A 26,744-nucleotide genomic window follows, 5' to 3' on the forward strand; every position below is an offset into this window, starting at 1 on the left:
CATGAGTGTATGTAAAGAGTGGTTCAGAGTGTTTCCGGGAGAAGACGCTGCCTACAACCGGCCGTGGATCCCAGAAGCACTAACTACAACGCCTAAGCAAAAACAGACTTGCTAAGTAACTTCTACAAACACCTCCACAAAATTACCACCAAATGATTATAAGTCAGTGGCTTTTAAGGTAACGGATATTTATTCAACACAGAAAAGAATCTCGACAAAATTCAATATCCTCCTTCCTGGAGTCTGTGTCCTCCTGCCCTCCGCCCCACCCAGACCACTCATCACAGAGCATACAGTTCCTTTTACAGAAGAGTGCCAACTATGATATGATAGTGCCAGCTTCAAATCCATCAACGGCTTGCAACTACTCTTGACAGTCACCTAAGATCCAGTCAAAGTCTCTAGGACCTGATCTCGCCTGCCCGTCCAGGCTCCTACTGTTCCCCTCCTCTCCATTGACAGGCTCCAGCCACAGCCAATGCCCACCTCAGGGTGCTCTCTCTCCTGTGACATCAGATAAACTGTCCCTGGCTCCCAAAACCCCTGGAATTTCCTGAGTGAGAGAAATGTCTTTTGTTACCCATCATGAACCCCTTTCCATCATACCTGAGCCTATGCTAACGAGATAACTCTGGGCCGGCCCCTAGACAGCTTACAGGGTGGGGGCTAGATGTCACAAAGACCACCATGATCAGAGGAACTTTCAGCCCCACCCAGCAACCTAAAGGGAGGACAAGGGGGCTGGAGATCACACCACTCAGCAATGTCCAGTGATCTAGTCAATCATGCATGCCTACCTACCAGAGCCTACATTAGAAACCACCAAAGCCAGGGGCTTGGAGAGATCTTGGGTTGCTGAAAGCACGGAGGTGCCGCACCTAGAGGGCCTGGAAACCCTGCTCCCATCCCTCACCCTACATCTTTCTTCTACCCATCTCGTTCTGAGTTGCATCCTTCATACTAAACTGGTACCAGGAAGTCAAGCACTCTCCTGAGTTACATGGGTCATTCCAGCAAATTATCAAACCTGAGGGGAGTCATGGGAACCCTTAAATCTATTCAGTCGGGTAGGAGTATGAATAGCTCGGGCACCCCATTTGCAGCTGGGTTTGAAATGTAGCAGTCTCGTGAGAGACAACTGTCCGAATAGAACTGAACCACTGGAAACTCAGTGTCAGACAATCGGAGAAGTGCTGGTGAGAGAAAAAACCTCTCGTTTTTTTGCCTGGTTACCTCCCATTCACCCTTCAGTGCTCAGTGATCTTCCCCTGAAGTTTGCTCTTGGTGCCTGATATGATTTCTTTCATAAGCAGGTCTGCAATTGTAGCTTTCTAACTATTTATACAATTTTCAATTATCTGTCTCCCTCACCAGACCATAAGCTACACTAGGATAGGGTCTATCAGCAGCCAGCCAGCATCACGCACGTGGTAGCAGTGTGTGCACAAGCACCGAATGGATGCATACCTGAGAAAGCTGCTCTAGGCAAACTGGGCACGTTCCAGCTATCACAACCTCACAACACAAACGACAGTGTGCCGCTACTAATGCAGCAAACAGCACAAGGGCATGTAAGGCAGACTGCAGTTTCTATTGTTTTGAACTGAGAGCCTAGACAAAGCATGCTTGCAAGGAACCCTCCACAGCTGATGGAAGGAAGAACTGTGACTTGAAAAACTAAAAGGAAATGGGTTCTATAAATCTGGCTATAGCCAAGTTACTCCTATCAAACTGAATCGCCTGCAAATAACATCAAAACTTTAAAAAACATATAGAAGGTGACTACCTAGAGGTGCTCAAAAGTAGCATGAAAGATAACAGAATCTTGGGACCCAAACTCACTATGCCAGGGGGAAAGTGAAGCTTGGGAACTGAACTGTGCGCAACACTGTCTACCTTTTGTTGCCGAACAGACAGCTGTCATTCCACAACCCTGTGTCATGGTCTCATCCATATGCTAGGTGCCCACAACTACAGAAGGCCACATAGCTCCCCAGATGGCCTTCCTCACAAAGTGCCCACAAGAAGATTTCCTGTGAGCCCCTAAATCTATCAGAACATATATCCCCCGTAAAAACTAGCCCTAAAACCAAGTTCTATTGCATCTCACCCTGGCAACATCAACTACCAGCTTATCTTCATAGGTACAAACAAGGACAAGAGCAAAAATCACCCTTCCCGTGAGAGATAACCCTGAGAAAAACGCACAACTGACTTTCCTCTACTCCCTCTTTCCCATGTAAAATGCAGGCTTATTGAGGCTAATCGGAGGCTCACAAGAATGTTTAAGCATCTGCCTCACTGCTCCCCAGCCTCCCTTTTTCCCCCTCCTGCTTGCTCTTTCCCCTTTAAATACTGAACTTCTCAAAGCCCCCTTTGGAAAAAGCACAAATGCTCCTGTTACCTGGCGCATCCTCAACTGCAGCTACATAAACCTCTATCGATTGAGACCTGCCTCAATCACTTTTTAGTTAACATCAGGTATATTCTGGGGAAGGATGGACATTTGGAAAAAAGAACGAGCAGGGCACCTCCTGCTTTCTCAACTATTAAGCTAATGGCAGCCACTTTGTTATGTGGAACAGCTAAAACTCCAACAAAAATCCACAGGGTTTGGTTCAACCAGAGTAGCTGGGAAGTTGGGGGAAATCACGGTGAGTGTGACTCTGAATTCTGTCCCTAAATTCTGCCCAAATCTCTGGCTGACAGCAGAAAAGAACTTGCACAAGGCCAACTTCAGATCAGCTGAGTCTAAAATAAGTGGACTGAGATTTGAGCATCTGCCAAAGGGAGAGTTGGCAATTTGAGCCTGACCAAGTTAACTGCCTGTCAAACAAGCCATCAATAGTCTTCAGGGAAACCTAACATGATCAAGAGTCTACAACCCACAGTAAACAGGATGCAATTCAAAGTCACTAGAAATAAAAAGAATCACGAAGACGTAACCCATCCTCACAATAAAGAATCAGCAGTTATTCTAATTATTGCTAAAGGATATAAAGAAAAATATTCTTGTAGTGAATGAATATAAAATCTTAGCAGAGAACTAAACTTTTTTTTTTTAAGTGAAACAAATTCTAGAACTGAAAAAAATTCTCAAACTAAAAACTTGTTACACAGGGACGAACAAGAGAGTAGAGAGGCAGACAGTGAACACTTAGGACACAGCAGAGGCCATTCAACCTGAAGAACAGAGCAGGGACCAGGTTGGAAAGCAATAAGCAAATCCGGGACCTCCAGCAAAAGGTCTACATGAGTGTAACTGGAGCCCCAAGGCAGAATAGAAACAGTAAAGCAGTAAAATATTTGAAGAAATAATGCCCGTAAATTCCCTACATTTGGTGAAAGACATAAATTTTCAAGTTTGAGAAGTCAGAAAACCACACCCGAGATATTCACCGTCAAAATGCCAAAAACCTAAAATAAAGGCAAAAATCTAGCAAGCGGACGGGGAACAACTATCTGAAATTGTGCTGATCAGAATATAATGGAGGTCATCATCAGATTAATCACCAGATACAGCAAAGGCCAAAAGACAGTGGAGCAATATCCTTCAAATGCTGAAACAAAAAATCTGTTACCCAGAGTTCAGTATCCAGGGGAAAAAAAATCTTCAGGAACGAAGGGAGCAATTTTCAGACAACAAAATCCAAGATCATGTCTGTCAGTAACACACCTGAATTAACAAAAAACTAAAGCGTTCCTCTGCCTGAAGAAAAATGACACCAGATAGAAACTTCAATTTTCAAGAGGGAAGACAGACGTCCTACATGGTAAAAATACTGAGAAAACAAAGGTGGGCCTCAGAACGCACAGGGAATGGAGAGGTTAGGGCCAGGTCGAGGCCCCAAGGAAGAAAGCACATCTCACCTGGGGGCAGCCAACTTTCTATAAAAGGTCAAGGAGTAAATATTTGAGGTATGTGCGCCAGACAGTTTCTATCACAACTCCACTGCTGCCACTGTAGTACAAACACAGCCATTAACAACGGGTGAATGAAAAAGTACAGCATGTGCCAGTGAAACTTTGTTTATAGAAACAGGCGGTAGGTGGAATCTGACCCAGCCCACAGTTTGCCAACTCCTGGGTCTAACCAACAGGCAGCTGTGAAAGGGGCTGGACATCTAGGAATCAAGTCTGTGTAGAGATGGAAAAAAAAAAAAATCAAAAGAAATAATGAATATGAAAGGCCAGGCGTGGTTGCTCATGCCTGTAATCCCAACACTTTGCGAGGCTGAAGCGGGTGGTTCATTTGAGGTCAGGAGCTCACGACCAGCCTGACCAACATGGTGAAACCCCGTCTCTACTAAAAATATAAAAATTAGCCGGGCATGGTGGCACACGCCTGTAATCCCAGCTACTTGGGAGGCTGAGGCAGGAGAATCACCTGAACTCAGAAGGCAGAGGTTGCAATGAGCTGAAATCGCACCACTGCACTCCAGCCTAGGCAACAGAGCAATATCCTGTATCAAAAAAAAAAAAGAATGAGTATGAAACTGCTATATATATATATATATATATATATATATATATATATATATATGGCATTTGGTAAACTGTAAAATGGTACAGAAATTCACATATAGGACAAAAAGACGAAAGTAACAGTCTTAAAATGGAAATGATGAAAATTTCAGAATATTCATAATAAAAAAGAAGAGAAATAGCTGAGAAGGAAAACTCTGTCTAGTACATTCCATTCCCCCGTGGAACTCTAACACCTCGTATACATGTAGCATAAATTTGAGAAACTTGATCAAAATAATACCTAAGCCATACCAAATTCTGAGATAACGTAAGGACTGAAGCCTTAGTAAACACATGGCTTCAAGCCTATTACTTTACTGCCCTTTATTTCAGCTTTTTAATCAGTAATGTGAGGATAATAATTCACAGGGCTAATATAATGCCCAACAGAGGTACTTGCAAACTGTATTTTTAAAATGTACTGTAATAATTTGTTAGACCACATTATCTATAGCCAATGAGAAAAATGGAGGCAAGCATTTACTTCCATCTTGAGCACAATATGAACTCTTACAAAGACTTCAAATTATTAGCAAATGACCTTCGTTCACCAAAAGAAAATCAAAGCGATTCCCAAGCTATTCTTTCATGGTCATGTAAATAATGCCACTTTATGCAAACCAAAAATGCTATAAAAGTAAAAACAATGGCCTGCAGACGGGCTGAAAGTACAGTCTTAAGTTCCATAGAATATTCACTTACAGTTTCTAGTAATATTCTGTTACTCTGGCATTCAGCTTTCCTTGCCATATCGATAGTCCAGTATAAAGTGCCTCGACAAAACCTCAAAGCCCAGCTAAAAAGTTAAGGGAACGAAGTATTTTCATCATGGTTGGTAAACTGTCATGAACTGCAAGAACTAGCGGCACAGAAGGCAGGCCACTCCCTCACCACGTTCAAAACCTAAAAAGACACAAGCTGAAGGGAAGACCAGAGACCAACCGAAATCCAAGGGAATAATGTACTGTGGTCTTCTGTGGGGGTTATATGAATAAAAATCAAAGATAATTTAAAAATAAGATGTGTCACCTTCATCAAACCCGCAAGTAAAGAAACATCACCTGGGAGACTACTAAAACCTAAAACCTTCTATGTGCACTGCTGTTTTAAGTCACCTGGCAGGAAATTAACAAACGTCCTTTAATGTCTGATGTAAACAAAGAACATAAAATAGTCACACAGAAAAAACTGATGGCTGATTATTCAGAACATGCCTCCGTCCCTCCAAAGGAAAATTTCGGAAAAGTGACAAAGCCTCAAAGCCCTAGTTCATCAGCATAGCATGTTATATCAGGTTGGTGCAAACATATTTGTGGTTTTTGCATTGTTGAAATTTCCCATTTGATATTGGAATATGTTCTTCAATAAATGTGGTTATACATCATTTTAATGTGTATTTCTCGCTTTATGGTTTCTTTGCTAATGACTTATTACTTGCTGTTTATTTTAGACCATGGAAATGTTAGACAAAAGGCAAATTTGAGCAATTTTCTTATTTGAGTTCAAAGTAAGTCATAAAGTAGTGGAGACAATTTCCAACATCAATAATGCATTTGGCCCAGGAACTGCTAATGAACATACAGTGCAGTGGTGGTTCAAGAAGTTTTGCAGAGGAGACGAGAGCCTTGAAGATGAGGAGCGTAGTGGCCGGCCATCGGAAGTTGACAACAACCAACTGAGAGCAATCATTGAAGCCGATCCTCTTACAACTACACAAGAAGCTGCTGAAGAACTCAACATCGCCATTCTACAGTCGATCAGCATTTGAAGCAATTTGAAAAGGTGAAAAAGCTCAGTAAGTGGGTGCCTCATGAGCTGAGCGAGAATCAAAAAAAATCATCATTTTGCAGTGTCATCTTCTCTTATTCTACACAACAATGAACCATTTCTCAATCAGATTGTGACATATGCCAAAAAGTGGGTCTTAAACGACAACCAGCTCAGTGGTTGGACCGAGAAGCTCCAAAACACTTCCCAAAGCCAAACTTGCAACAAAAAAAGGTCCTGGTCACTGTTTGGTGGCCTGCTGCCAGTCTGATCCACTACAACTTTCTGAATTTCCACAAAACCATTACATCTGAGAAGTATGCTCAGCAAATCGATGAGATGCTTTGAAAACTACAACGCCTGCAGCTAGCATTGGTCAACAGGAAGGGCCCAATTCTTCTCCACAACAGCGCCCGACCACACGTCACAAAACCAACACTTCAAAAGTGGAACAAATTGGGCTGCGAAGTTTTGCCTCATTCGCCATATTCACCTGACCTCTCACCAACCAACTACCATTTCTTCAAGCATCTCGACAACTTTTTGCAGGGAAAACACTTCCACAACCAGCAGGATGCAGAAAGTCCTTTCCAAGAGTTTGTCGAATCCTGAAGCACAGATTTTTTTTTTCTTATTTATTTATTTTTTATTTTTATTTTTATTTTTTATTTTTTTTTATTATTATTATACTTTAGGTTTTAGGGTACATGTGCACAATGTGCAGGTTTGTTACATATGTATCCATGTGCCATGTTGATTTCCTGCACCCATTAACTCGTCATTTACCATTAGGTATATCTCCTAATGCTGTCCCTCCCCCCTCCCCCAACCCCACAACAGTCCCCGGAGTGTGATGTTCCCCTTCCTGTGTCCATGAGTTCTCATTGTTCAATTGCCACCCATGAGTGAGAACATGCGGTGTTTGGTTTTTTGTCCTTGCGACAGTTACACGTATGTTTATTGCGGCACTATTCACAATAGCAAAGAGTTGGAACCAACCCAAATGTCCAACAACGATAGACTGGATTAAGAAAATGTGGCACATATACACCTTGGAATACTATGCAGCCATAAAAAATGATGAGTTCATGTCCTTTGTAGGGACATGGATGAAACTGGAAAACATCATTCTCAGTGAAGCACAGATTTTTACGCTACAGGAATAAAACTTGTCTCTCACTGGCGAAAATGTGTTGACTGGAATGGTTCTTGATTAATAAAGATGTGTCTGAGCCTAGTTATGATCTAAAATTCACAGTCCAAAACCACAATTACTTTTGCACCAACCTAATATGTTATTTCAAGAAGCACTGTATCTGCTTCTGGAAGGCCAGAAACAGCAGGCAAGCTGCAGGATGCTGCTGGAAAGACCTGGCCTTCAAGACCCCCTGCGCAGTGCTCAGGGCACACAAGCAGCTGAGCCACTTGTCCCCTCAGTGGTCCTGGTGTCAGGCCATTCTCCTTTCTCTCCCAGAGGCTCTTCATCCCTACTCTTCCTCCATGGAACACCTTAAAAATCACCATTCTTGTCGAGTCTTTCTCTGAAGATTCCTGCTATACAAACTAGACAGTCTAAAATACAGCTTTTACTATAAAAGCTGATTTACCCAAAAGATTTAAAATAACTTAAGTTTGCATCTTTAGAAATGTGAATTCTAAAATTATTTCACGCTTAATCCTTTAAATACCAATTATACCAACCTGGGTGTTGCAAATTTTTAGCATCTTACTTACTTGGTGCATTCTTCTAAAGACTGTACGAGCATTTGCTGGAAAGAACATATTTCTTCTAGATTTCCCATTAAATATGAAATGTTTGCTGAACTTAACCTAGAGCCAAGAAAAATAACAGTAAACATATGTAAACAGTTTTATTTATATTCTTCTCCTTTGCCATCCCAATGTCCTATTGAAGTCTTAACCTAATAAATAGCTGATGTCTAAGGCAAACTGGTACACTGAATTTTGTTTCACTATTTAACCCTCTATTCTCTGAAAATAGAAGAGAACAGCCTAAGGTTTAGACTATTTTACAGTTAATGCAATTTATAATCTAACTTACTTTTCACTGGTCTGCAATGGCCGTAGGTAGGTTGAAAGCACAGTCTGAAGTTCTTTAGAATATTCATTTTCTGTTTCTAAAATATTCTGTAGCACCTATAATAAATGATGAATAAGTGTTATTTGACATTTCAATTGCTATTTGACACTAAGATGTATACACTTTGGACAGTTCATCGCCATTGTTCAATTCACGCTGTTACTTCTATGTAATACAAAAGTGTTGAGTATCATCATTCTTTGCGATTATTGACTATTAAACCCATGTAATGAAGTATTACTAAGGCCACACAACTGACTTTATCTTACTGCCAACTGTATCTGACACAGGTATACCTAGCATGAATTCCATCATCAGATGTCATGTCTATTTAGATAAAAAGGAGAAGCCACCAAGAATCACAACTGCACGGACAAACAGATCAATCTCTACAACACTGTGTGGTGCAAAAGAAGCCATTCCCAAAAGGACATCCTGCATCATTCCATTTATATTAAGTCTAAGAGATGGCAAAACTAATCTATGGTGACAGAAATCACAGAAGAGGTGAAGGGTAGGATGGGGGCCTGGACAACAGGGAAAGGAGAATGAGGTAAATGTCTCCAAGGTGATAAATAGGTTCTGTATTTTGATTTGGGTAGCGGTTACAACAGATACATACATTGTCAAAGCTCACTGGACTGTGCCTTTGAAATCTATGTATTTTAACATATGTAATATTAATCTCAGCTAAAAAAAAAAAACAGTTTACTCTTTAGATTGCATCTAAAAATTGAAATCAATTTCTGGGAACTATAGACTTTCCCTAGTGAATATGACAGTCTCAGACACCTTATTACCACATTTATTAAAAACTACAGGTTTATCAATGTTAACTATCTTTACTACTTCATTTAAAGACAGCAGAATAATTATAAATTAACCTTAAAATTGTTTCCCAATACCCTGTATTAGTGTAGCAAATTTAGCCAAAATAATTTAAGTCTTAAAAACTGACAGATAAATATAAAGTGCAAAACTGGTGAAACCAGGCAGGAATGCTTTCCACCAGCCATCACTGCAGCAAAGGCCCAGCCCAGGGCGAGACGAGAAGGCACCTGGATGTGAACTGCAGGTGCTCCTCGCACTCCTGGCACCGAGCAAGGTGCTCTGCACACACAACCTCTCCTTAGAGAAGCTGACTTCTCCCAACTCAAACAGCCTGGAAAAGCTGAGCCAGACAGTGGCCCCAGGTCCTCCTGCCATTGCACTGCACCACACTGTCTTCTTTGGCATGAGACTGAGGATCCTGAAGGACCTGACGTAAGTGAAGAAAGTGGAATCCTTGCCTCCATTCTTTTTCACCTGACTCTGTTACAGAGCTAGTGCTTTTTAAATCAGGAAATCACATTACACGTATTTTCTGCGCATCTAGTACATGCATCAAGATGTGCTATTTGTCTCCCAGAGCTAACAATACATTCTCACTTACTCATACAAAAGAAATTGTACAGAAGTAATAAAGATATTAAACATGCTCAGTTTGTCCCCATAATTTTTGATAATCTAAATGTAAATTTAAACATTTAAGAAAAAAGTCATCAAGTTAAATTTCAGCCTTAGTAAAGACAACCCGGGTCATTATTCTGTTCACTACTGTTGACTGTAAACTCTGAGAAAGGAGTACAGTCGTTCCTGAGTAAATGCAAATCTGATTAAATCACTTACTAAACTACTTGGGCGAAAAGAAACAGAGGCTCTTCCACTGGTGACAAGGAACTCAGGCTCATCCCTGAAGGGATCTATTCATGGGAGACGACCGTGGGAGAGCCAGAGCGAGGGGCCCTGCAGGGAGCTGGCTTTTCGTGGGAAATGCTGACCCCACAACCACAATGTCTTCCTTCTATGAAATTCCTGTCGAACACAAATGTCAAAGGTCTGGTGAGCAGAGGCAAACCGTGATGCCAGCCACCACACCCCGGAGACGCTACTCTAAACCAGGCCTGTCCTCCAAAACAACGGGGGAAGCCAGCCAGGCATAATGGGATCTTGAGCTAAAAAAAATAAAATAAGATCTGTCACAGACGTATCAGAAAAGTCCTTTTCAACGTTAAAGATAGGAAATATGATTTAGCTTCTTAATTACAAATACTGGATACCAACTTACCAATACTGCTCACTGCACACCTGAAGACCTATATAGTTATTTTCAAACAGAAAAATGTTCCATGTGAGATAAGAAAGCAGCCACTAGAAACTATCACCAGCACGAATATGAGAAGAATAAAACACAACGACCTTTTGTCCGTCACAGCACTGAGCGCTGGTTGTAGAAATGAATGCTTCCCATAAGCACCCAAAACTACTCGAAAGAGCCCTCTGCTAAAAAGCTACATCTGTTAAAATAGTTAAGTTGGTTAACTCAACAAATAGTCTTAAACACTATTTTCAAATAGGGTGCTCAACACAATTCCTGTATTACTCCCAACCAAACAATGCAAGTTACACTTAACTTTTCCTCAAACACACAGCCAGGCCTGGCTCCCTGGCTCCAGCTGGGGTGCCCACTCCCTCTGCCAGGAGGTTGCTGGCCTTCCTGACCTCGGGGTGCAGCCCTGGATGCCACTTACCTTTCTTCCCCTCCTTGTCTTCTGCACGCTCTGGCTGCTGCAGGACCCCATGAAACCTCACAGCCTGGCCGCCACAGCTCCATCCCACCAACACTGGGAACCCAGAGGACACACGCAGTTTTCAGAGAAAAGGCAGCTTTTACGACCCACAGTGCTGAAGAAAGGCCCAGAGAACTGAGCTCAGCCAGTGCCAGCTTCCCGGGGGTCACGAGGCATGGAGAGGCAAGTGCAATCAAATACTGGTGCCACTCAATTCCCTACACTGCCTGCCTCAGAGTACAGCAAAACAAAGAGGACTCACTGCTGCGCCTCGCACACACAGACACTTTATTCGTTGCATCATTAAAGGAGTACTTAGTATTTCTGATTTTACAAATGGGTTACAACTTCCTCTGCCAATCTTGGTAGGTGTTTTATATGTTTATGTCATCAATAGCCTTTAAAAACAAATAACTGATTTGCATAAGAGAACGAAGGACATTAATTTTTTATTTCATCTGTATAAAAGATTTTTATCATCATACAACTATATTTCTATAACCCAATCCTAATGTGTAAGTCCAAGAAGAAAAACTAAAAAGTGGCACAATTATTCAAAATCTACCTCCACCCTACCTAATCAGCCCCTCCCTGTCCACTGCTACAAAGAAACAAGATCATCAGGTAATGTTCTCCATTCCAGTCTATTTACACTTCAAGTAAATTTTCAAAAAGTAAATTACAAGACAGTAGTTCACCACACGATGTAGCCTCTAATAAACATCTGACTACATGGAAAGGAGGAGGAGGAAGGAGTGTTGACAAGAAATCCCAGAAGCTCCTGCTGGCTCATCTACGGGTCACAATGACACGAGGCAGTCAGTGGCTCCCCGACCACACAGTTGCTGATTTAATGTAGTGTGTTAGCACTGCTGCTCTTTACCAATACCTCGGAACATTAGCTCTCAAAAGTTTGGAAGGACCACATAAATGCTTTTATGACACTGTATCTTTTGAAATAAATGTTATTCTATTACTTTTAAATTTGGAGATTCACAGGTCTTGGGGTACGTTTCTCCTAAATGTTAAAGGTTTTTAGGCAATGGCTCCTGCAAAGCTTCCAGCCCACAGGGGGAAGCAGACACCGCCAATGGCACAGCAGCATGGCGACAGGTAAAGAACTGGCCTCTGCAGCCACGTGGACCTGGGCTCCCAGCTGCACTCCACCACTGACTGCCTGCAGCCGGACAAGTCTATCGGTCTGTTTCCCTTTTTCACAAAAAGGGGTTTTACAGGGTTATAATGGTTACTCAAGAGTGCCAGTCATTGGCTTATAGCAGGAAGGCATGTAGCCAGTCACCCTTCGACCTTCCAGCCCAATGTGGAGTCTTACTTGGAGCTGCTTCTTAAATGACTCCTTCAGTCAGGAGGTAATTACTTCACAAGACAGCCTTTCTTGCAACTGAGTCACTTGATTCTCCCAAACACTGAGCTCCTCTCTGTGTCAGCCTTCCACTACTACCTACCTGACAACCTTCGTCTGTATCATCTTAGTCCAGATACAGCAAGGAAATCCCATGAAAAACAGTGGGAGCCAAGTGTGAAAGAAGCCAGCAGGCACCTCGCCACCCAGGAAAAGAGGGGGTCCCACAAGCTGCACACCCTCCCTGATACCTCAGGGCCCCTCATCATTAACCATCTCCACCTACAGGCCCCGAGCAGAGACTTCAGGGGTCAAAAGATTTAAAAGAAATCTTCATCAAGGTGGAGAAAAGCCAAGGGCAAAGCAGAAGATGAAGAGATGAAGCAACGCCAGGGTTTAGGGTCACTGCTGATGGATAGAGACAGAGGACACCCTGTCACCAGGAGGCTCAGGTTTTCCTCCTCAGCGTGGCATCTGAAGGCCATCGGAAACTAAAGGAGCAGGGAGGAGAAGACAGGCGTGGGGCTTCTCTGGAGCATAAGAAAGGCCCGTGGACGTGTGTGAGGGCATCTAAGGATACATAACCGTTTTATACACTTATGGATTAAAAAGAGTGATGCTACCTATTACATTACATTCACAGTATTACAATAATGCACTAAATAACAGGGAGAGTGATATGTCCCACTGAAATCTCACCCTGAATTATAATAATCCCCATGTGTCAAGGGTGGGACGGGGTGGAGGTAACTGAATCATGGCGGGGGGGTGCAGGGGAGCAGGGGCGCGCAGCGCGTTCCCCCATGCTGTTCTCATGGTGAGTTCTCACAAGATCTGATGATTTTATAAGCATCTGGCATTTCCCCTGTTGGCACTCATTCTCTCTCCCACTGCTCTGTGAAGAGGTGCCTTCCGCCATGATTGTAAGTTTCCTGAAGCCTCCCCAGCCATGTGGAACTGTGAGTCAATTAAACCTCTTTTCTTTATAAATTACCCAGTCTCGGGTATTTCTTCACAGCAGCGTGAGAACGGACTAATACAGAAAGCCTATAAAATCAAACCGTAATGTATATCGCTGAGCAGGGAAGGCCATAAGGACTGTGTCTTTTCAGTCAGCAACTTAAGAAACCTCATTCTCTAATGACGGAGCGGGGTGCTCCTCATCCCCCCAAGAGGCAACTCCAGACCATCATTCTCTCCAGTCTAGGCATCCAACCCCTTCCTTTGACCCCCATCAGGAAAGATGCCAGTCATCATGCCATGGGCGCAACGAGTGTGCTTTCACTGTCAAATCCACCAAGCTCAGGCATATCAGGTCACAAACCTGTCTCATTTAATTATATGATCAGGCCACCTTGGCTACGCGCTTTCACAGGTCACCCTCAAAAGCTATGGGGATCCAGTTTACAAACAGAATGGTATGGTGGCCTCAGTGATGCCTTCTGTTCCCAATGCTCTTAAATACTCTTCTTAATAAACACAAAAACCTCTAAGGTCCAGCACTTTGCTGGAGGCCTTAAGGCCAATTGCCAGGCCACTTAATACTACCAGGTCAGGGCCAGCATTACCAACCTCATTTTACAAATGAGATAACTGGGCTCAGGAAGCCAGGGCCAAAGCTCCTGGCCACCCAGGCTAAGCAGCATGGACGATTCAACAAAAAGGCTGTACACCTTCCACTGCATCAAGCGCCCTGATCTTAATTAGGTGAACTACCTACACAACAAGGGCACCCTAAGATACAGCTAACAGACTGACTTCAAACAGTACGTACATGAGAAAATAGAGGAAAGAGAAGTGGCTAGCTGTGTCACAAAAACTAATTGAAATTAAAAGATCTGCATTTAAGAGATCCTGATTTCCTCTCCCTTCCCCCGTCACTCTCCAAGCCCAAGGCCCTGTGTGCCTGCCATGTTCCACACTGGCTTCCTCCCTAGCCTCAGAGGCCCCTGTTTCTATCTCCAACACATTCTGGACTGTGGTGCCAAAGACTTCCCCCATAATCACTATCCCTTACATTAGTGGGAAGCTAAAATTCCTCCACTGGAAAGAAACCATTCTCTAGCACAACATCTTCTATCTTCTATGTCAACTTTGTAATACCATGAGATCATATCACCTATGTAATTTTACATTGTTATTGCACTTAACATGAAAATATATGTTTTTTGTATTTTTAAAGGCTCATGTACACTTTAACAATTACAAATGGACAAACCACTGATGGCTTAATCATTCTGGTACTGTTCATCTCATACTGTTTATTTTGGGTTGCTTGCAATTTATTACTATAACAAATAATCCTCTGAAAATGCCTTTACACAAGCATCTTTGAATATATTTCAGGTTAATTCTCTGGAATGGATTTCAAGAAATTTAGAAATTAAAGAGAAAGCCCTAAATTAAAGAGCTTGATCACTTTCAGAATTCTATATATAACTGCCATATTACTTTTGAGGAGCTCTGTATGGATTTACATTTCCACCATTAGAACTAAAGATTCTCTCTTTAAATCTCTGCTCACTGATTACAGAAAATATGGCTATTAAAATTTTTATGGTGAGTTTATTTTTTTCAAAGCCTTAGTGTTTACCATTTTTTAAATTGTTCACATCCTTTCCCATTTATCAATTAATCTTCATGTATTTGTCTTAATGAGCTCTTCAGACACTAAGGATAACCTTGTATTATACCTGATGCAAATAACATTCCAATTAACTTGTGATCTGGCTTATACTGTTTGAGGCAAGGAATATATTAAACTCTCATTAGGTAGCCTAAAAGATTTATCTTTTCCTTTGTCATTTCATCCATTGCCTTTAACTTTTAAAAAGTCATGCTCCTCCCCAGCCCCCTCTTTGAATGCATTCCCCAACCCCATACAGATCACTGGCAAAGAGTGAAACCTCACCGTCAGAGGTGTTTTTTGTTTTTTTAGGGACACAGTCTTGTTCTGTAGCTCAGGCTGGAAGTGCAGTGGTGAAATCATAGCTTACTGCAGCCTCAAACTCCAGGGCTCAAGCAGTCCTCCCACCTCAGCCTCCCAAGTAGCTAAGACTACAGACATTTGCCACCAAGCCCAGGTAATTTTGTTTTTTTGTAGAGACATGGTCTTGTTATGCTGCCCAGGCTGGTGTCAAACTCCTAGCCTCAAGCAATCCTCCCGACTAGGCCTCCCAAAGTGTTGGGATTACAGGTGTGAGCCGTAATACCTGAACTGTTAAAGGTGTTTAAGCACAATCTTTGGTGAATCTTTGGCTGAATACTAAATTATGCTACCCAAAAGTGAATCCTAGAAAGACAGAATTAAAAATAAAAACAAGAATAAAAAAATAAAAATAGACATCAGTGACTATGGGAAGATAAACTACAGAAGTGCTCTAGGTGAGTCACTGAGCAAGACACAGCAACAGCAACAGTATATCCCAGGGGAGGTGGATTTCAAGCATCCGGAGCTGCTAAAATAGGTCTAAGATGTCCAGTTTTCAATTTAAAAAATTATAGGACATGCAAGAAAGTGTGACCACACACACACACACACAAAAAAGCGGTCAATGGAAACTGTCTCTAGGGGGCACAGATAGTGACTTAGGAGATAAAGATTTCAAAGCAGCTATTATAATATGTCCAAAGAACTAAAGGAAACTATGTTTAAAAAATTAAAGGACGGTATGAAGACAATGGCTCAAAAATATTGTCTATATTTGACTAATTGCACAACAGGAGTCCCAGAAGGAGAAGAGAGAGAAATAGTTACTGAATGGTCCATAATAACAGACATAAATTACTACGAGTTTTACTTTCCAGTGTCTTTTTGGTGTTCATCTTAACCATTATACAATAGCAGGAAAACACATATCCATCCCATTCATACCTGTCTCATTGTCTCTTAATTTCAAAATGTTGGTACTTTCGCATGGAATACTCTTCTCTCAACCCCATTATACTGATCCCAAGTTAAGACAAGTCATTCATGTAACTTTCCTTAACACCATTGGTCCACACCAGTCTTACCCTTTAGTAAGTTTTCAACTCTCAGTGGGGTTAAAAACACCTAGACTTTATAGTTTTCTGTGAAAATGAAACTACAAAAGGGGGGGTGGAAATGCCTAACACATTATCTATCATGTTTTGTTCTGTGTTGTATTCTGTTCTCTATTTTTATGTACGATTTACAAATATAAAATTAAGGAAAGCTGAAATTGATTCCTGGCTTAGTCAGTAACCAATGTATAACCTTGGACAAGGCATTCAGCTTGTTTTCTCTATTGTAAAATGAGAGTACTACATCAAAAGATGATTCTCTATGAATTCTATGAGTTTATTTCTATAACAACTGTAATTTTACCATGTGCTATTTACAAATGCAGCTTTATATAGACAATTTGGATGTGATTTTGAGGTCAAGGTGTTTTCCTTCATTCTGTATGAAAGAGTTGGCTGATTTGAAGAAAAGAGCACTTATACTACCCAGGCTATTCTCTCTGTAAAAGGACAGTTAGAGAAGGAAAACAAAAAAGGTATTGACCATGCTTCAATCTGAGAAGTATTAAGAATATATAATGCAAAGAAAAACCCACCAGGATTTCTAAAAAAGCATGGTTGCCTGGTTTTATAAAGTGCCTAATAAAAGCAAGATTAATGGAGAAACTAAAGAATGCCCTTGGCACCAATTTAAACACTGCTAACCATTTTTTCTAACACAATTATCTGGACCTGAACCATAACAGAAGGTAACACACCCTTTGGAATCTCACTGTGGATTGTGGCTGTGTTATTCACCACATGAAGCCTTCCCCAGGAAAGCAATGTCTTATACAAGAATGCAAGAGGAAAGGGCAGCTCCAGGAGTTAAAACTCAAGTTTTCCTACAACCCATAAAACCCATCTACTGTCTTTTTAGCTATGTACACAAAACTACACATAAACTACAATTACACACTAAAAAGCAAATGAGTTAGTAGAGCCAAATCCTGGAAGCAAATGCCCAACAGGCCAAGGGATGAAGGCGATGCAGAGCACTAGGAGAGATGACAGAAAGCAGGCATCCCGGGGAACGTGGGTCACACGACAGTCTAAAAGGAGTCTGATCTTCTCAAAGTCCACAAAGTTGAGATGGAAGGCAGAGTCCAAGTAGCCAAATGAAGATGAATGAAAAAAAGAGAAGAAAGAGGGGAAGCAAAGAAAAGGGTGTCCAAGGCAGAAAAGGATCTGGAGTTGACCAAATACAAGGAAAAATAAGTCAAAGATTGCCACTAAGGTAAGAGAAGTGGCATGATGCATGAAGAGACCTGTTCACAAGAAGGTGCAGAGATGTCAAATTATGAAAAAGCAGCAGTAAAAATGGAGGCAACAGAAGACCATTGTGTTCCCGTACCCAAGTGCGAGCTCAGCGAGGGGAGAGGCACCCGCCATTCTGTTCACTGTGCACCCTGGTGCCTTTAACAGAGCTGCACAGAGCTGGCGCCAAATAAACAGTTATTAGTGAGTGGGTCCCCAGGCCAGTCTGTCCTACGGTAAGATGCTGGGGCAGGTGGAAGGTGGGCAGTCAAGAGAAAGCTGAGAGTGCAAGCCCCACAGCACAAGACGGTGGCACAGGTCCACGTGGTGGAGCTGTTCAGACTCCATTTCACCACAACGTTTCACCATTTCCCAACACAGGTGCAGAAAATGAAATGCTCACAATAAAATGATTGCTGCCCAAAAACACCAATCAACTGCTGTTTCAAACCAACAATTCAAAGGTCTCATGGGTTCATATTTATACCTCCTCACGAAGAAAATAAAAAAGATTGGGAGTAGGGGAAGAAATAACAAAACAAATGCACATTCTCCCCAGAATTCAAAACATACATATGTTTAGAGGGTTTACTTTGTTATCATATTGAGTAGTTCAAAGTTTTAATAAGTTCTTTGAAATAAATTATTTTCCGTTTCTATAGAGCATGCAATTGCTACATAAGCTTAGGTACAAAGAAGGTTTAGACGATACAGATTTAGTACTATGAGACTATACATTTGATTTAATAGCATTAGACTACACAGATTTAGTATCACATACTGAACATATTAAGCGGCAAGTTTTAGGATCCAGAAACACCTGTCTTTAACACGTATAGCGTTCAGACACGCTCCCCTAACACTACGCCATGTGATACGTACACATCCATCCTGGGAAACACTATATTCAGGAGAAAAAAGAAATTAGAAGCCCTTATGTCTAAAGTACTTACAGTCTACTCTGAATACAAACAGAATGGCACTCAATGCATATAAAATTTTCCAATCACATTATACATCTTTTAAAATATCATTTTTGAAGACCGGCAATGGCATGGGGAAACAGGCACATTACTATGTTACGGGATAAGAGCAAGGGACGTTTCCATATACACGGTATTAAAACAAAAACATACAATTACAAAAATACAGAGATTAGAAGGAAACAGACCGAAACCTTAATGGTGGTTACATTTGTGTGGCAGATGAATGAACTTTATTTCCTTCTTCCTATTCTAGGTACTTGACACTATATTCTACATTGCTGAGCTTTAGACACAGTCAAAAACCGGTTAGTTTAAAAACGTTCTGCAATTACTCACCACATTGTAATAGCTTTTGTTTATGGCAGTCGTATCAAATCCTTTGGGAGGGCTCTTCAATGTTCCTGATTTGGGAGACACAGGCTTCTCTGAAATACAAATGTAACATAGTTTTACTGATCAGTACTAAAGATGACAAAAGTTCCAGCCCCTCACACAGGCCAAGGATACTCATCCAGCAGCCTCACTGAATTAACAAGCCAAACGGCAAGCCAAGGAAAAGGCCGTCCACAGTGACCCTCAATGCCCCAGAAACCCAGTCCCTCAGGCTCTGCTCACCAAGGCCAATCACAGCACCCCATCCCCACCCTATTCTCCCAGTTTCAAGTCGAAGGCGTCTAAGAGACTGCTCCACGAGTGTCAGCCAAAACCAAAGCAGTTTAGCTACAAGGACAATTCCATAGTGTGGTAAATACGAAGTGTCACCCAAATAAAAGGCATTTTGGCAGATACGTAACAATATTAAAACATCAGGGCTAAAAGTTAGGGATTCGGATCCCTCAGAATGGAAAAGTCTCTCTAAACAAGCAGGACCTGGCTCAGGGCTGGAAATAACCATCACTCACAGGAGACAAGGAGGAGAAAGAACAGTCATCTCAAGCAGGGACAAAAACAAGAAAAATCCACACCGTCTTCACTTCCACACCAGGCGAAAACATTAAAGCAGTCCTGATTCCAGCAAGGATTCCAATGTTTTAAAACAGCACCGCTTTCGCTCCACATCCATTCAACACATATTTACTCTGCATAACAGGTGCTGAAGAAACACCTGCCAAACAAAAACCTGGCACCGTGCATGCCCGTCATCAGCTCTATGGGGTGGGCCTGTCTACCAGTGGTTCTATGGGAAGGGGGTCTCTATCACTGGTTCTAAGGACAGTGTGGGTGTGTCCACTGCTGGCTGTGCGGATGGGTCTGTCTCTCCATAGTTCTATGGGGGTGTGTGTGTGTCTATTATCAGTTCTACGGACAGTGTCTGTGTCTTTACCATTAGTTCTGCAGACAGTATATGGTGTCCATCATTGGTTCTATGGGGTGGGTCCCTCTGTCTCTCAATGGTTTTATGGGTACGTGTGTATTTCTATTAATGGTCAGATGGACAGGGTGTGTCTATCACAATTCTATGGGGTGGGTCTATCAATGGTTGTGTGTGTGTGTGTGTGTGTGTATCATAGTTTCATGGGGTAGATCTACCAACAGGTCTAGGGGGTGGGCAGATAGATGTACAGAACATAGAATCAACGTTAGACCTAACGTTGGTTCTGTATATCTAATATTTGTTCTACGGATTCTGTTTACCACTGGTTTTCCAGGGCTACAGGGCAGTGTATCAAATTGGGGCTAGTGGGGACAAAGGAAAGGGAGAGGTTTTTTCCCACATTCTTCCCCAAGAAATTCTGATGAGCATTTTCTAGGGGACTTAGTCCCTACCAATTCTCCCTCAAAGCTCACCTCCACTGCAAGAATCCTGCCATGTGAACCCCCTCACTGGGCGGGAACACACCCCTCCCCTCTGGTGTGTGAGCAGCACCTGCCTACAGTCCATGCCTTCTGCTCTCCTCTCCTCCCATGCATCCCCCATCGGCGATCTCAGTGTCCTGGGGTCTGAGGTAGTATATCCCAAAACAGTGCATTCAACCCCAAACACTCTAAGGCTTCAGGTCCCTAACGTCAACTGCCTCCTCAGGATCTGCACCGTCTTCTAGCAACAGAAACCCAGAATGCCCCAAACCAACCTCATGCTCCTTAACCTTGGGTCCTCCTCCTGTGGAGCCGTTTACCTCAATCTTCCTTCAATGTCTCACTGTTGTGTTTCCAGGTGGTTGAAAACAACAAAACAAGGTGCCGCTGCAAGTTACAAGAATTCTCTCTGCCCACAGGATGTAAACAAAACTCCACAGGAAACAAATCTCTTCTACACTAAGAGCTACAAGGAGGAAAACCAATCTATTCTTGCTAGGACACTTTCCTATTCGATCTCTTTTCTACAGCTTAGAATTTAATTGTAGAAGAAAAAACTATGAAATATTTTCATTTGAGGAAAAACAACACTTTTTCATTTTTGAAATCTACAATTTGGAGGCAGGACAGAAAACAACATTACAGGGGAGACTGTCCACACCTAAATTACAGCCACTGTGATCATAAGCCACGTCAGCATGCGTGCCGGTGAAGTGAACTTCCTAACAGTGACCCTGAATCTGCATTATTTTAAAAGTAATGATTTTTCCAGCTCTGTTATTTTAAACTTAAGACATACCTCACAACTCAACACTACAGTTAATAAAATTCAATTAATTTACTGTAAGAACTATAAGAAAAAAGTTTTCGGAAGAAAAAGCTTCAGGTTACTAACATTACATAAAAATAAAAAGCAGGCAGAAGAAACCCAGACAAATCAGATGAAGTCCAGGCAGGTTGCCTTTTCTCCCTTAGACAAAAAGAGCTCCCAATTCTGCTAGCTGCTGAATGGAAGGTCTCAAGATCACGTTCTCCAAAACACAAGAGGGCACCGCTGAGGTGTGCCACCCACAACGTGCCCTTGCTTCCCATTAGGAAGCGTAATTTCCACAAATGCCCAAGGCAGGTCTGCTGTCAGGAGACCCTGCAGGGGAGACAGGAAGCCCCTGGCTGCCAGACCCCAGCCAGGCCACCTTGCTCGCCCCACCACTGTCCAGGCTCCTGGGGCAGTCACGCCCGAAGAAACGCGCCAACAACAGGAGGGGCGTGGGGCAGCAGGGGCACAGGTAACTCCCGGGCAGCCTAGGAAGCCTTCTAGTAGCTTCTACCAAAAAACAGCACTGAAATTAATCTGAGAGGCTAAATTACGGCCATTCATAACAGACGGAAAAGCACACAGCCAGGAAACGGATTAGAAAACACTCAACTGCCCTACTATCCTAAGAAAAGCAGCATTTTGGGGCCCATCTGGTAGCTAAAAATTAATAAAATTCACTGGTATTGAGGTGTGGGGAACCAAGAGAATGTAGCTTAGTGCTACCTTTCCAGGGGCTGACTGGGGCAGCAAGTCTTCCCTTTCTTAAAATAAACTCGAAAAATGCTGAAAACAAGAAAATTTAAATATAGACGTGTAAAAGAAAAAGAGGGGATGACATGCCAAAAGCAAAGAGGAAACCCTCTCACTAGAGGAGGGGAGACAGACCTGCCTCCAGGCTCCAGCAGCTGGGGCTACACCCAATGCAGGAAGAAAACAGACCTGCTCCAACCCAGGCAAATAAAACTGGATCCCTCAGTAACCCGCACAGCTGATGCGAAGATGTCTGGAAGCTTCTGTGCACTGGTCCAGAGAAACAACAAGGAACTGTGCAGGCTGCTCACAGATGGGGGCACAGCCTAGAAGAAACCAAAACGCAGAGCCCGCACCTGCGTAGCAGGACCACTCCAACCTATGCTCTCCTCTTGCAGGACTCCCAGTACCCGCCTGGGACAAAAAAGTCTCCGGGAACCCCTAAGAAGCAAATGTTACTCCTCTCTGTAGAAATATTTCTCCAACCCAGGGTACACAGGAACCTACCATCAGGAATAAGCCCATCATTAAACAGTATCAGCCACAAAAGGTACTGAGCTGCCAGGAGGGTGTGAGCAGATGTGGCGTATAAAGGGACCAGGTTCCCCAAAGTAGAAATAAGAGGAAAATCAAGACGTAATGTAATCTGTTGTTTAAAATGACAGGAGAGATACACAATTAGGATCAACCATGATGAATAAAAAAGGCGCCATGAAGATTAAAAACATCTGAAGCGGCAGCAAAACTTCTACAAATAAATATGGTCACTAAAATGGAAATCTCCACGAACAGGTATCACTGTGAAGAGGGAATTAATGAACTGACAGGCAGAGGAATGGATAATACAGCACAGTGAAACAAACAGATACGCAAAGTAGATTACAACACGCGGATTAAAACAGAGGGCAAAATAAGACATCTAGTGAGATATTCAGGGGAAAAATCAGGGAGCGAGCTGGAAGTAGTCCTTGAGAAGATCCTTTCCAGAACTGAAGAGCTCTGGATTCCTTGGGCTGAGGAAGCACAGCCAGCCCCGAGCAAAACCAGAGTCCACCGAGACACACGGGAACGCTGCACAGCTGGGCGAGGGCCAGGTCCGGAGAGCCAGGTGCAATGCCCTCCCCGTTCTGAGGCAGCTCCATCAGCACAGGGCTGGGAGTTTCTGCCTTTTTTAAGAACACGCTTCTCTGTGAGTCCTCACTTGCCTCTTCCACTTGACTGAAAGCCATCCAGCTGCTTCCCTCTGTTTCAGTGGTTACGCTTTCCTTTGTGATGTGTCACCAACCCAGCAAAGTCCAGAGTTAATCATCACTGCTGGCTTCAACCACCACAGCAGACATGGCCCTGAAAAACTCCGAAGTCCCACGTCCTCTTCCGACCTTCTGCGCTGGGGCGCTGTGCGTGGTTTGCTGGCTGTTACTCACGCACTCAGAGTTCACAGAGTCAGTGCCTGTGTGCGTCTGCCCGTGCTCAGCAGTGTCTGCCTGCCGCTTTCCTGAACCACATGCACCCTCCTGTCAGGTGACATCCTCCTAGTCGTTCAAGGGATAATCTGCTAATACTCTTGATCTTTGTCCGAAAATGTTGTAATTGTGCCATTACTTTTTCCCAGACTTTAAGATAAAAACTTAAAAATATACATAAACACACAGAGAATGACCATGTATATACTCCTAACAGTGTTAGCAGTCCTCAGCATCGAGCCTGCCTCATCCGCTCCCGCCTTGTTCTCTGCTAGAAGCACTATCAGCAAGTCTCAGAGATGAGGTCATCTCCACTCACCAAAACTTCAGTGTTAGTAAAGGGAGCTTTTCTTCTTTAAACTCAAAACCCCAACCTCAGACCATTATCATACCTGACATTAATAATTTTTAAATAGTATCTAATGCCTAGTCTATATTCAGATCTTCCTGTGTGTCAAAACAATGGCTTTCTGAAGTCAGCTTATTTGAATCAGGAACCAAATAAAGTCTGCACAGCGCATCTGGCTGTTGTGCCTCTAAAGTCTCTTTCATTCTATAAAAGCACCCCCTCCTCTTTTTTGGATGCCGGTAGAGAGCAGAGAGCACAGACCTTCACGCTTACCTCGTGTGCCGTGCAGGACGCCTCAGATGTGCTTCACCACTTCTGGGAAGACACTCTTGGTTTTCCCACTGCTGTGTTTCTCAGTTTCCACAACAGTGTTCACCAAAGTAAGTATCTGTGGAATGGATGCTGGGTGTGGCTTTAGAGCCAAGTGTAACTGGTGTAATTGCGAACAACCTTGACAATGCAACAGAAAGATACAGCTGAGTAAAGGCAGAATGTGGGAGGATAGAGAAAAGGGTCAAGGTGAATCTTCACGAACAAAATGGGGCATCAGGAGGTATCTGCCAAACGTCACCGAAATACAAATAAGACTAAAGCATCTCGTTTAGCACACCAACAGAGGAGACCAACAGAAGAACAAATTAATCACAAAGAACAAACCTAGAAGAAAAGTAGGAGGAAGAAGGTAAGTCAAACGGGGTACACAGGCAGATCCTGAAGTTGCTGAGGGCTTGGTTTCAGACCATGGCAATACAGTGAGTCACACAAATTTGTTTCCTACTGCATATAAAAGCTATGTTTACACTATACTGTAGTCTATTAAGTTTGCAATTGCACTGTCTTAAAAAAAGTACATTCCTTAGTTAAAAAAAAATAAACGTTTCTAAAAAAAAATGCTAACAATCATCTGAGCCTTCAGCAAGCTGTAGTCTCTGTGTAGAGGGTCTTGCCTCGATATGGATGGCTGCTGACTGATCAGCGGCTGCAGGAGGCTGCGGTGGCTATGGACACTTCTTGAAACAAGACAACAGTGAAGTGTGCCAGTATCAATTGATTCTTCCTTTCATGAAAGATTTCTCTGGAGCGTGAGATGCTGTTTGATAGCATTTTACACACATACAACTTCTTACAAAATTAACAGTCAATCCTCTCAAACCCTGCTACCACTTTATCAACTAACTTTTTGCAACAGTCTAAATCTTTTGTTATTTCAACGATGTTCATGGCACTTCAGCAAGGGTAGATTCTATTTCAATAAACCACTTTCTTTGCCCAGCCAAAAGGAGCAACTCCTCATCCATTCAAGTTTTCTCATTAGACTGCAGCAGTTCAGTCACATCTCCAGGCTCCACTTCCAATTCTAATTCTCTGCTGTTCCCACCACACAGGTAGTTCCTTCCTAAACTGAAGTCCTGAGGCCCTAAGGTCATCCAACAGGGTTAAAATCAACGTTTTCCAAACTCCTGTCGATGTTGATATTTTAACCTCCTCCCATAAATCACAAATGTTCTTAACAGCATCTAAAGGGGTAAATCCTTTCCAGAAGGTTTTCAAATTACTTTGCCTAGATCCATTAGAGGAATCACTATTTATGGCCTTACAAAATGTATTCCTTAAATGCTAAGACCCAAAAATCTAAATCAATCCTTGACCTATGAGCTGCAGGATGGATGCTGTTAGCAGCATGAAAACAACATTAATTTCTCTGTATGTCTCCCCCAGAGCTCTTGGGTGGTTAGGTACACTGTCAATGGGCAGTAACATGCTCAAGGGAATCTTTTTTTTCTGAGTGGGAGGTCTCTCCAGTGGGCTTAAGATATTCAGCAAACCATGATACAAGCAGATGTGCCACCATCCAGGCTTTGTTGTTCTAACTTACAGCACAGAGAGGCAAAGCTGGATGCGCGTTAATTCTTAAGGGTACTAGGATTTTCGGAATGGTAAATGAGAATTGGCTTCAACTCAGTCACCAGCTACATTAACCCCAGACCAGAGAGTTAGCCTGTTAGTGTGGCCACCTTCATCGATGATCTCAGCTAGATCTTCTGGATGACTTGCTGCAGCTTCTCCGTCAGCACGTGCTGCTTCACCCTGCACATTCATCATGTTCTGGAGACGGCTTTTTTCCTTCAACCTCATGCACTAACCTCCATTAGCTTCAAACTCTTCTGCTGCTGCTTCCTCACCTCTCAGTCTTCACAGAACTGAAGACATTAGGCTTTGCCCTTAAGGAAATGTTGTGGCTGGTTTGATCTTCTATCCAGACCACTCAAACTTTCTCCATATCAGCAATAAGGTGGTTTCATTGCTTATCATTCACGTGTTCACTGGAGTAGCACTTATAATTTCCTTCAAGAGCTTTTTCTTTGTATTCACAACTTGACTGACTGGCACAACAGGCCTAGCTTTCAGCCTGTCTCACCTTTATACATGCCTTCCTCACTAAGGGTAATCATTTCTAGCTTTTTATTTAAAGTGAGAGACATGCAACTCTTCCTTTCACTTGAACACTTAAGAGGCCATAGTAAGGTTATAAATTGGTTTAATTTCAGTATTTTTGTGTCTCAGGGAATAAGTGGCCTGGGGAAACAAAAACATGGGGAATTCCCAGTCAGTAGAGCAGTCAGAACACACACAACATTTATCGATTCAGTCTGCCATCTTACATGGGCATGGTTCATGGCACCCCAAAACAATTCTAACAGTAACACCAAAGATCACTGATCACAGATCACCATAATGTATACAATAATGGAAAGCTGTGAAATTGTGCAAGAATTACCCAAATGCAGCACTGGGACAAGTGGGCACATGGTGCTGGAAAAATGGTACCAACAGTCTTGCCATAAGCCTTCCATTTGTAAGAGGAAAAAAATAAAAAAAACAAGCAAAGTGCAATAAAGTGAGATACGCCCTAAAATCAAAGCACAGAAGTCTC

At 42.6% G+C, this 26,744-nt stretch overlaps 1 protein-coding gene across 40 annotated transcripts in view; it reads right to left on the minus strand.

Moving 5' to 3' along the window:
• The window catches only part of ARHGEF7 (Rho guanine nucleotide exchange factor 7), a 191,196-nt gene that overhangs the window by 52,821 nt on the left and 111,631 nt on the right, over positions 1-26,744 (minus strand). For 38 of the 40 annotated variants that reach the window (XM_055244952.2, XM_063618598.1, XM_055244948.2 and 35 more), the window contains 3 exons: positions 18,970-19,058; positions 8,357-8,451; positions 8,029-8,124 (listed from right to left, as the gene is read on the minus strand). In XM_055244952.2, coding sequence (XP_055100927.1) covers positions 8,029-8,124; positions 8,357-8,451; positions 18,970-19,058 — 280 coding nt within the window. Of the gene's footprint in view, positions 1-486; positions 614-8,028; positions 8,125-8,356; positions 8,452-10,630; positions 10,634-10,965; positions 11,133-18,969; positions 19,059-26,744 lie in introns of those variants that run through there. The other 2 variants (XM_055244968.2, XM_063618622.1) reach the window with 2 other exon arrangements.

Source organism: Symphalangus syndactylus, chromosome 15 (assembly GCF_028878055.3).
Source record: "Symphalangus syndactylus isolate Jambi chromosome 15, NHGRI_mSymSyn1-v2.1_pri, whole genome shotgun sequence".
Classification (NCBI taxonomy): Eukaryota; Metazoa; Chordata; class Mammalia; order Primates; family Hylobatidae; genus Symphalangus; species Symphalangus syndactylus.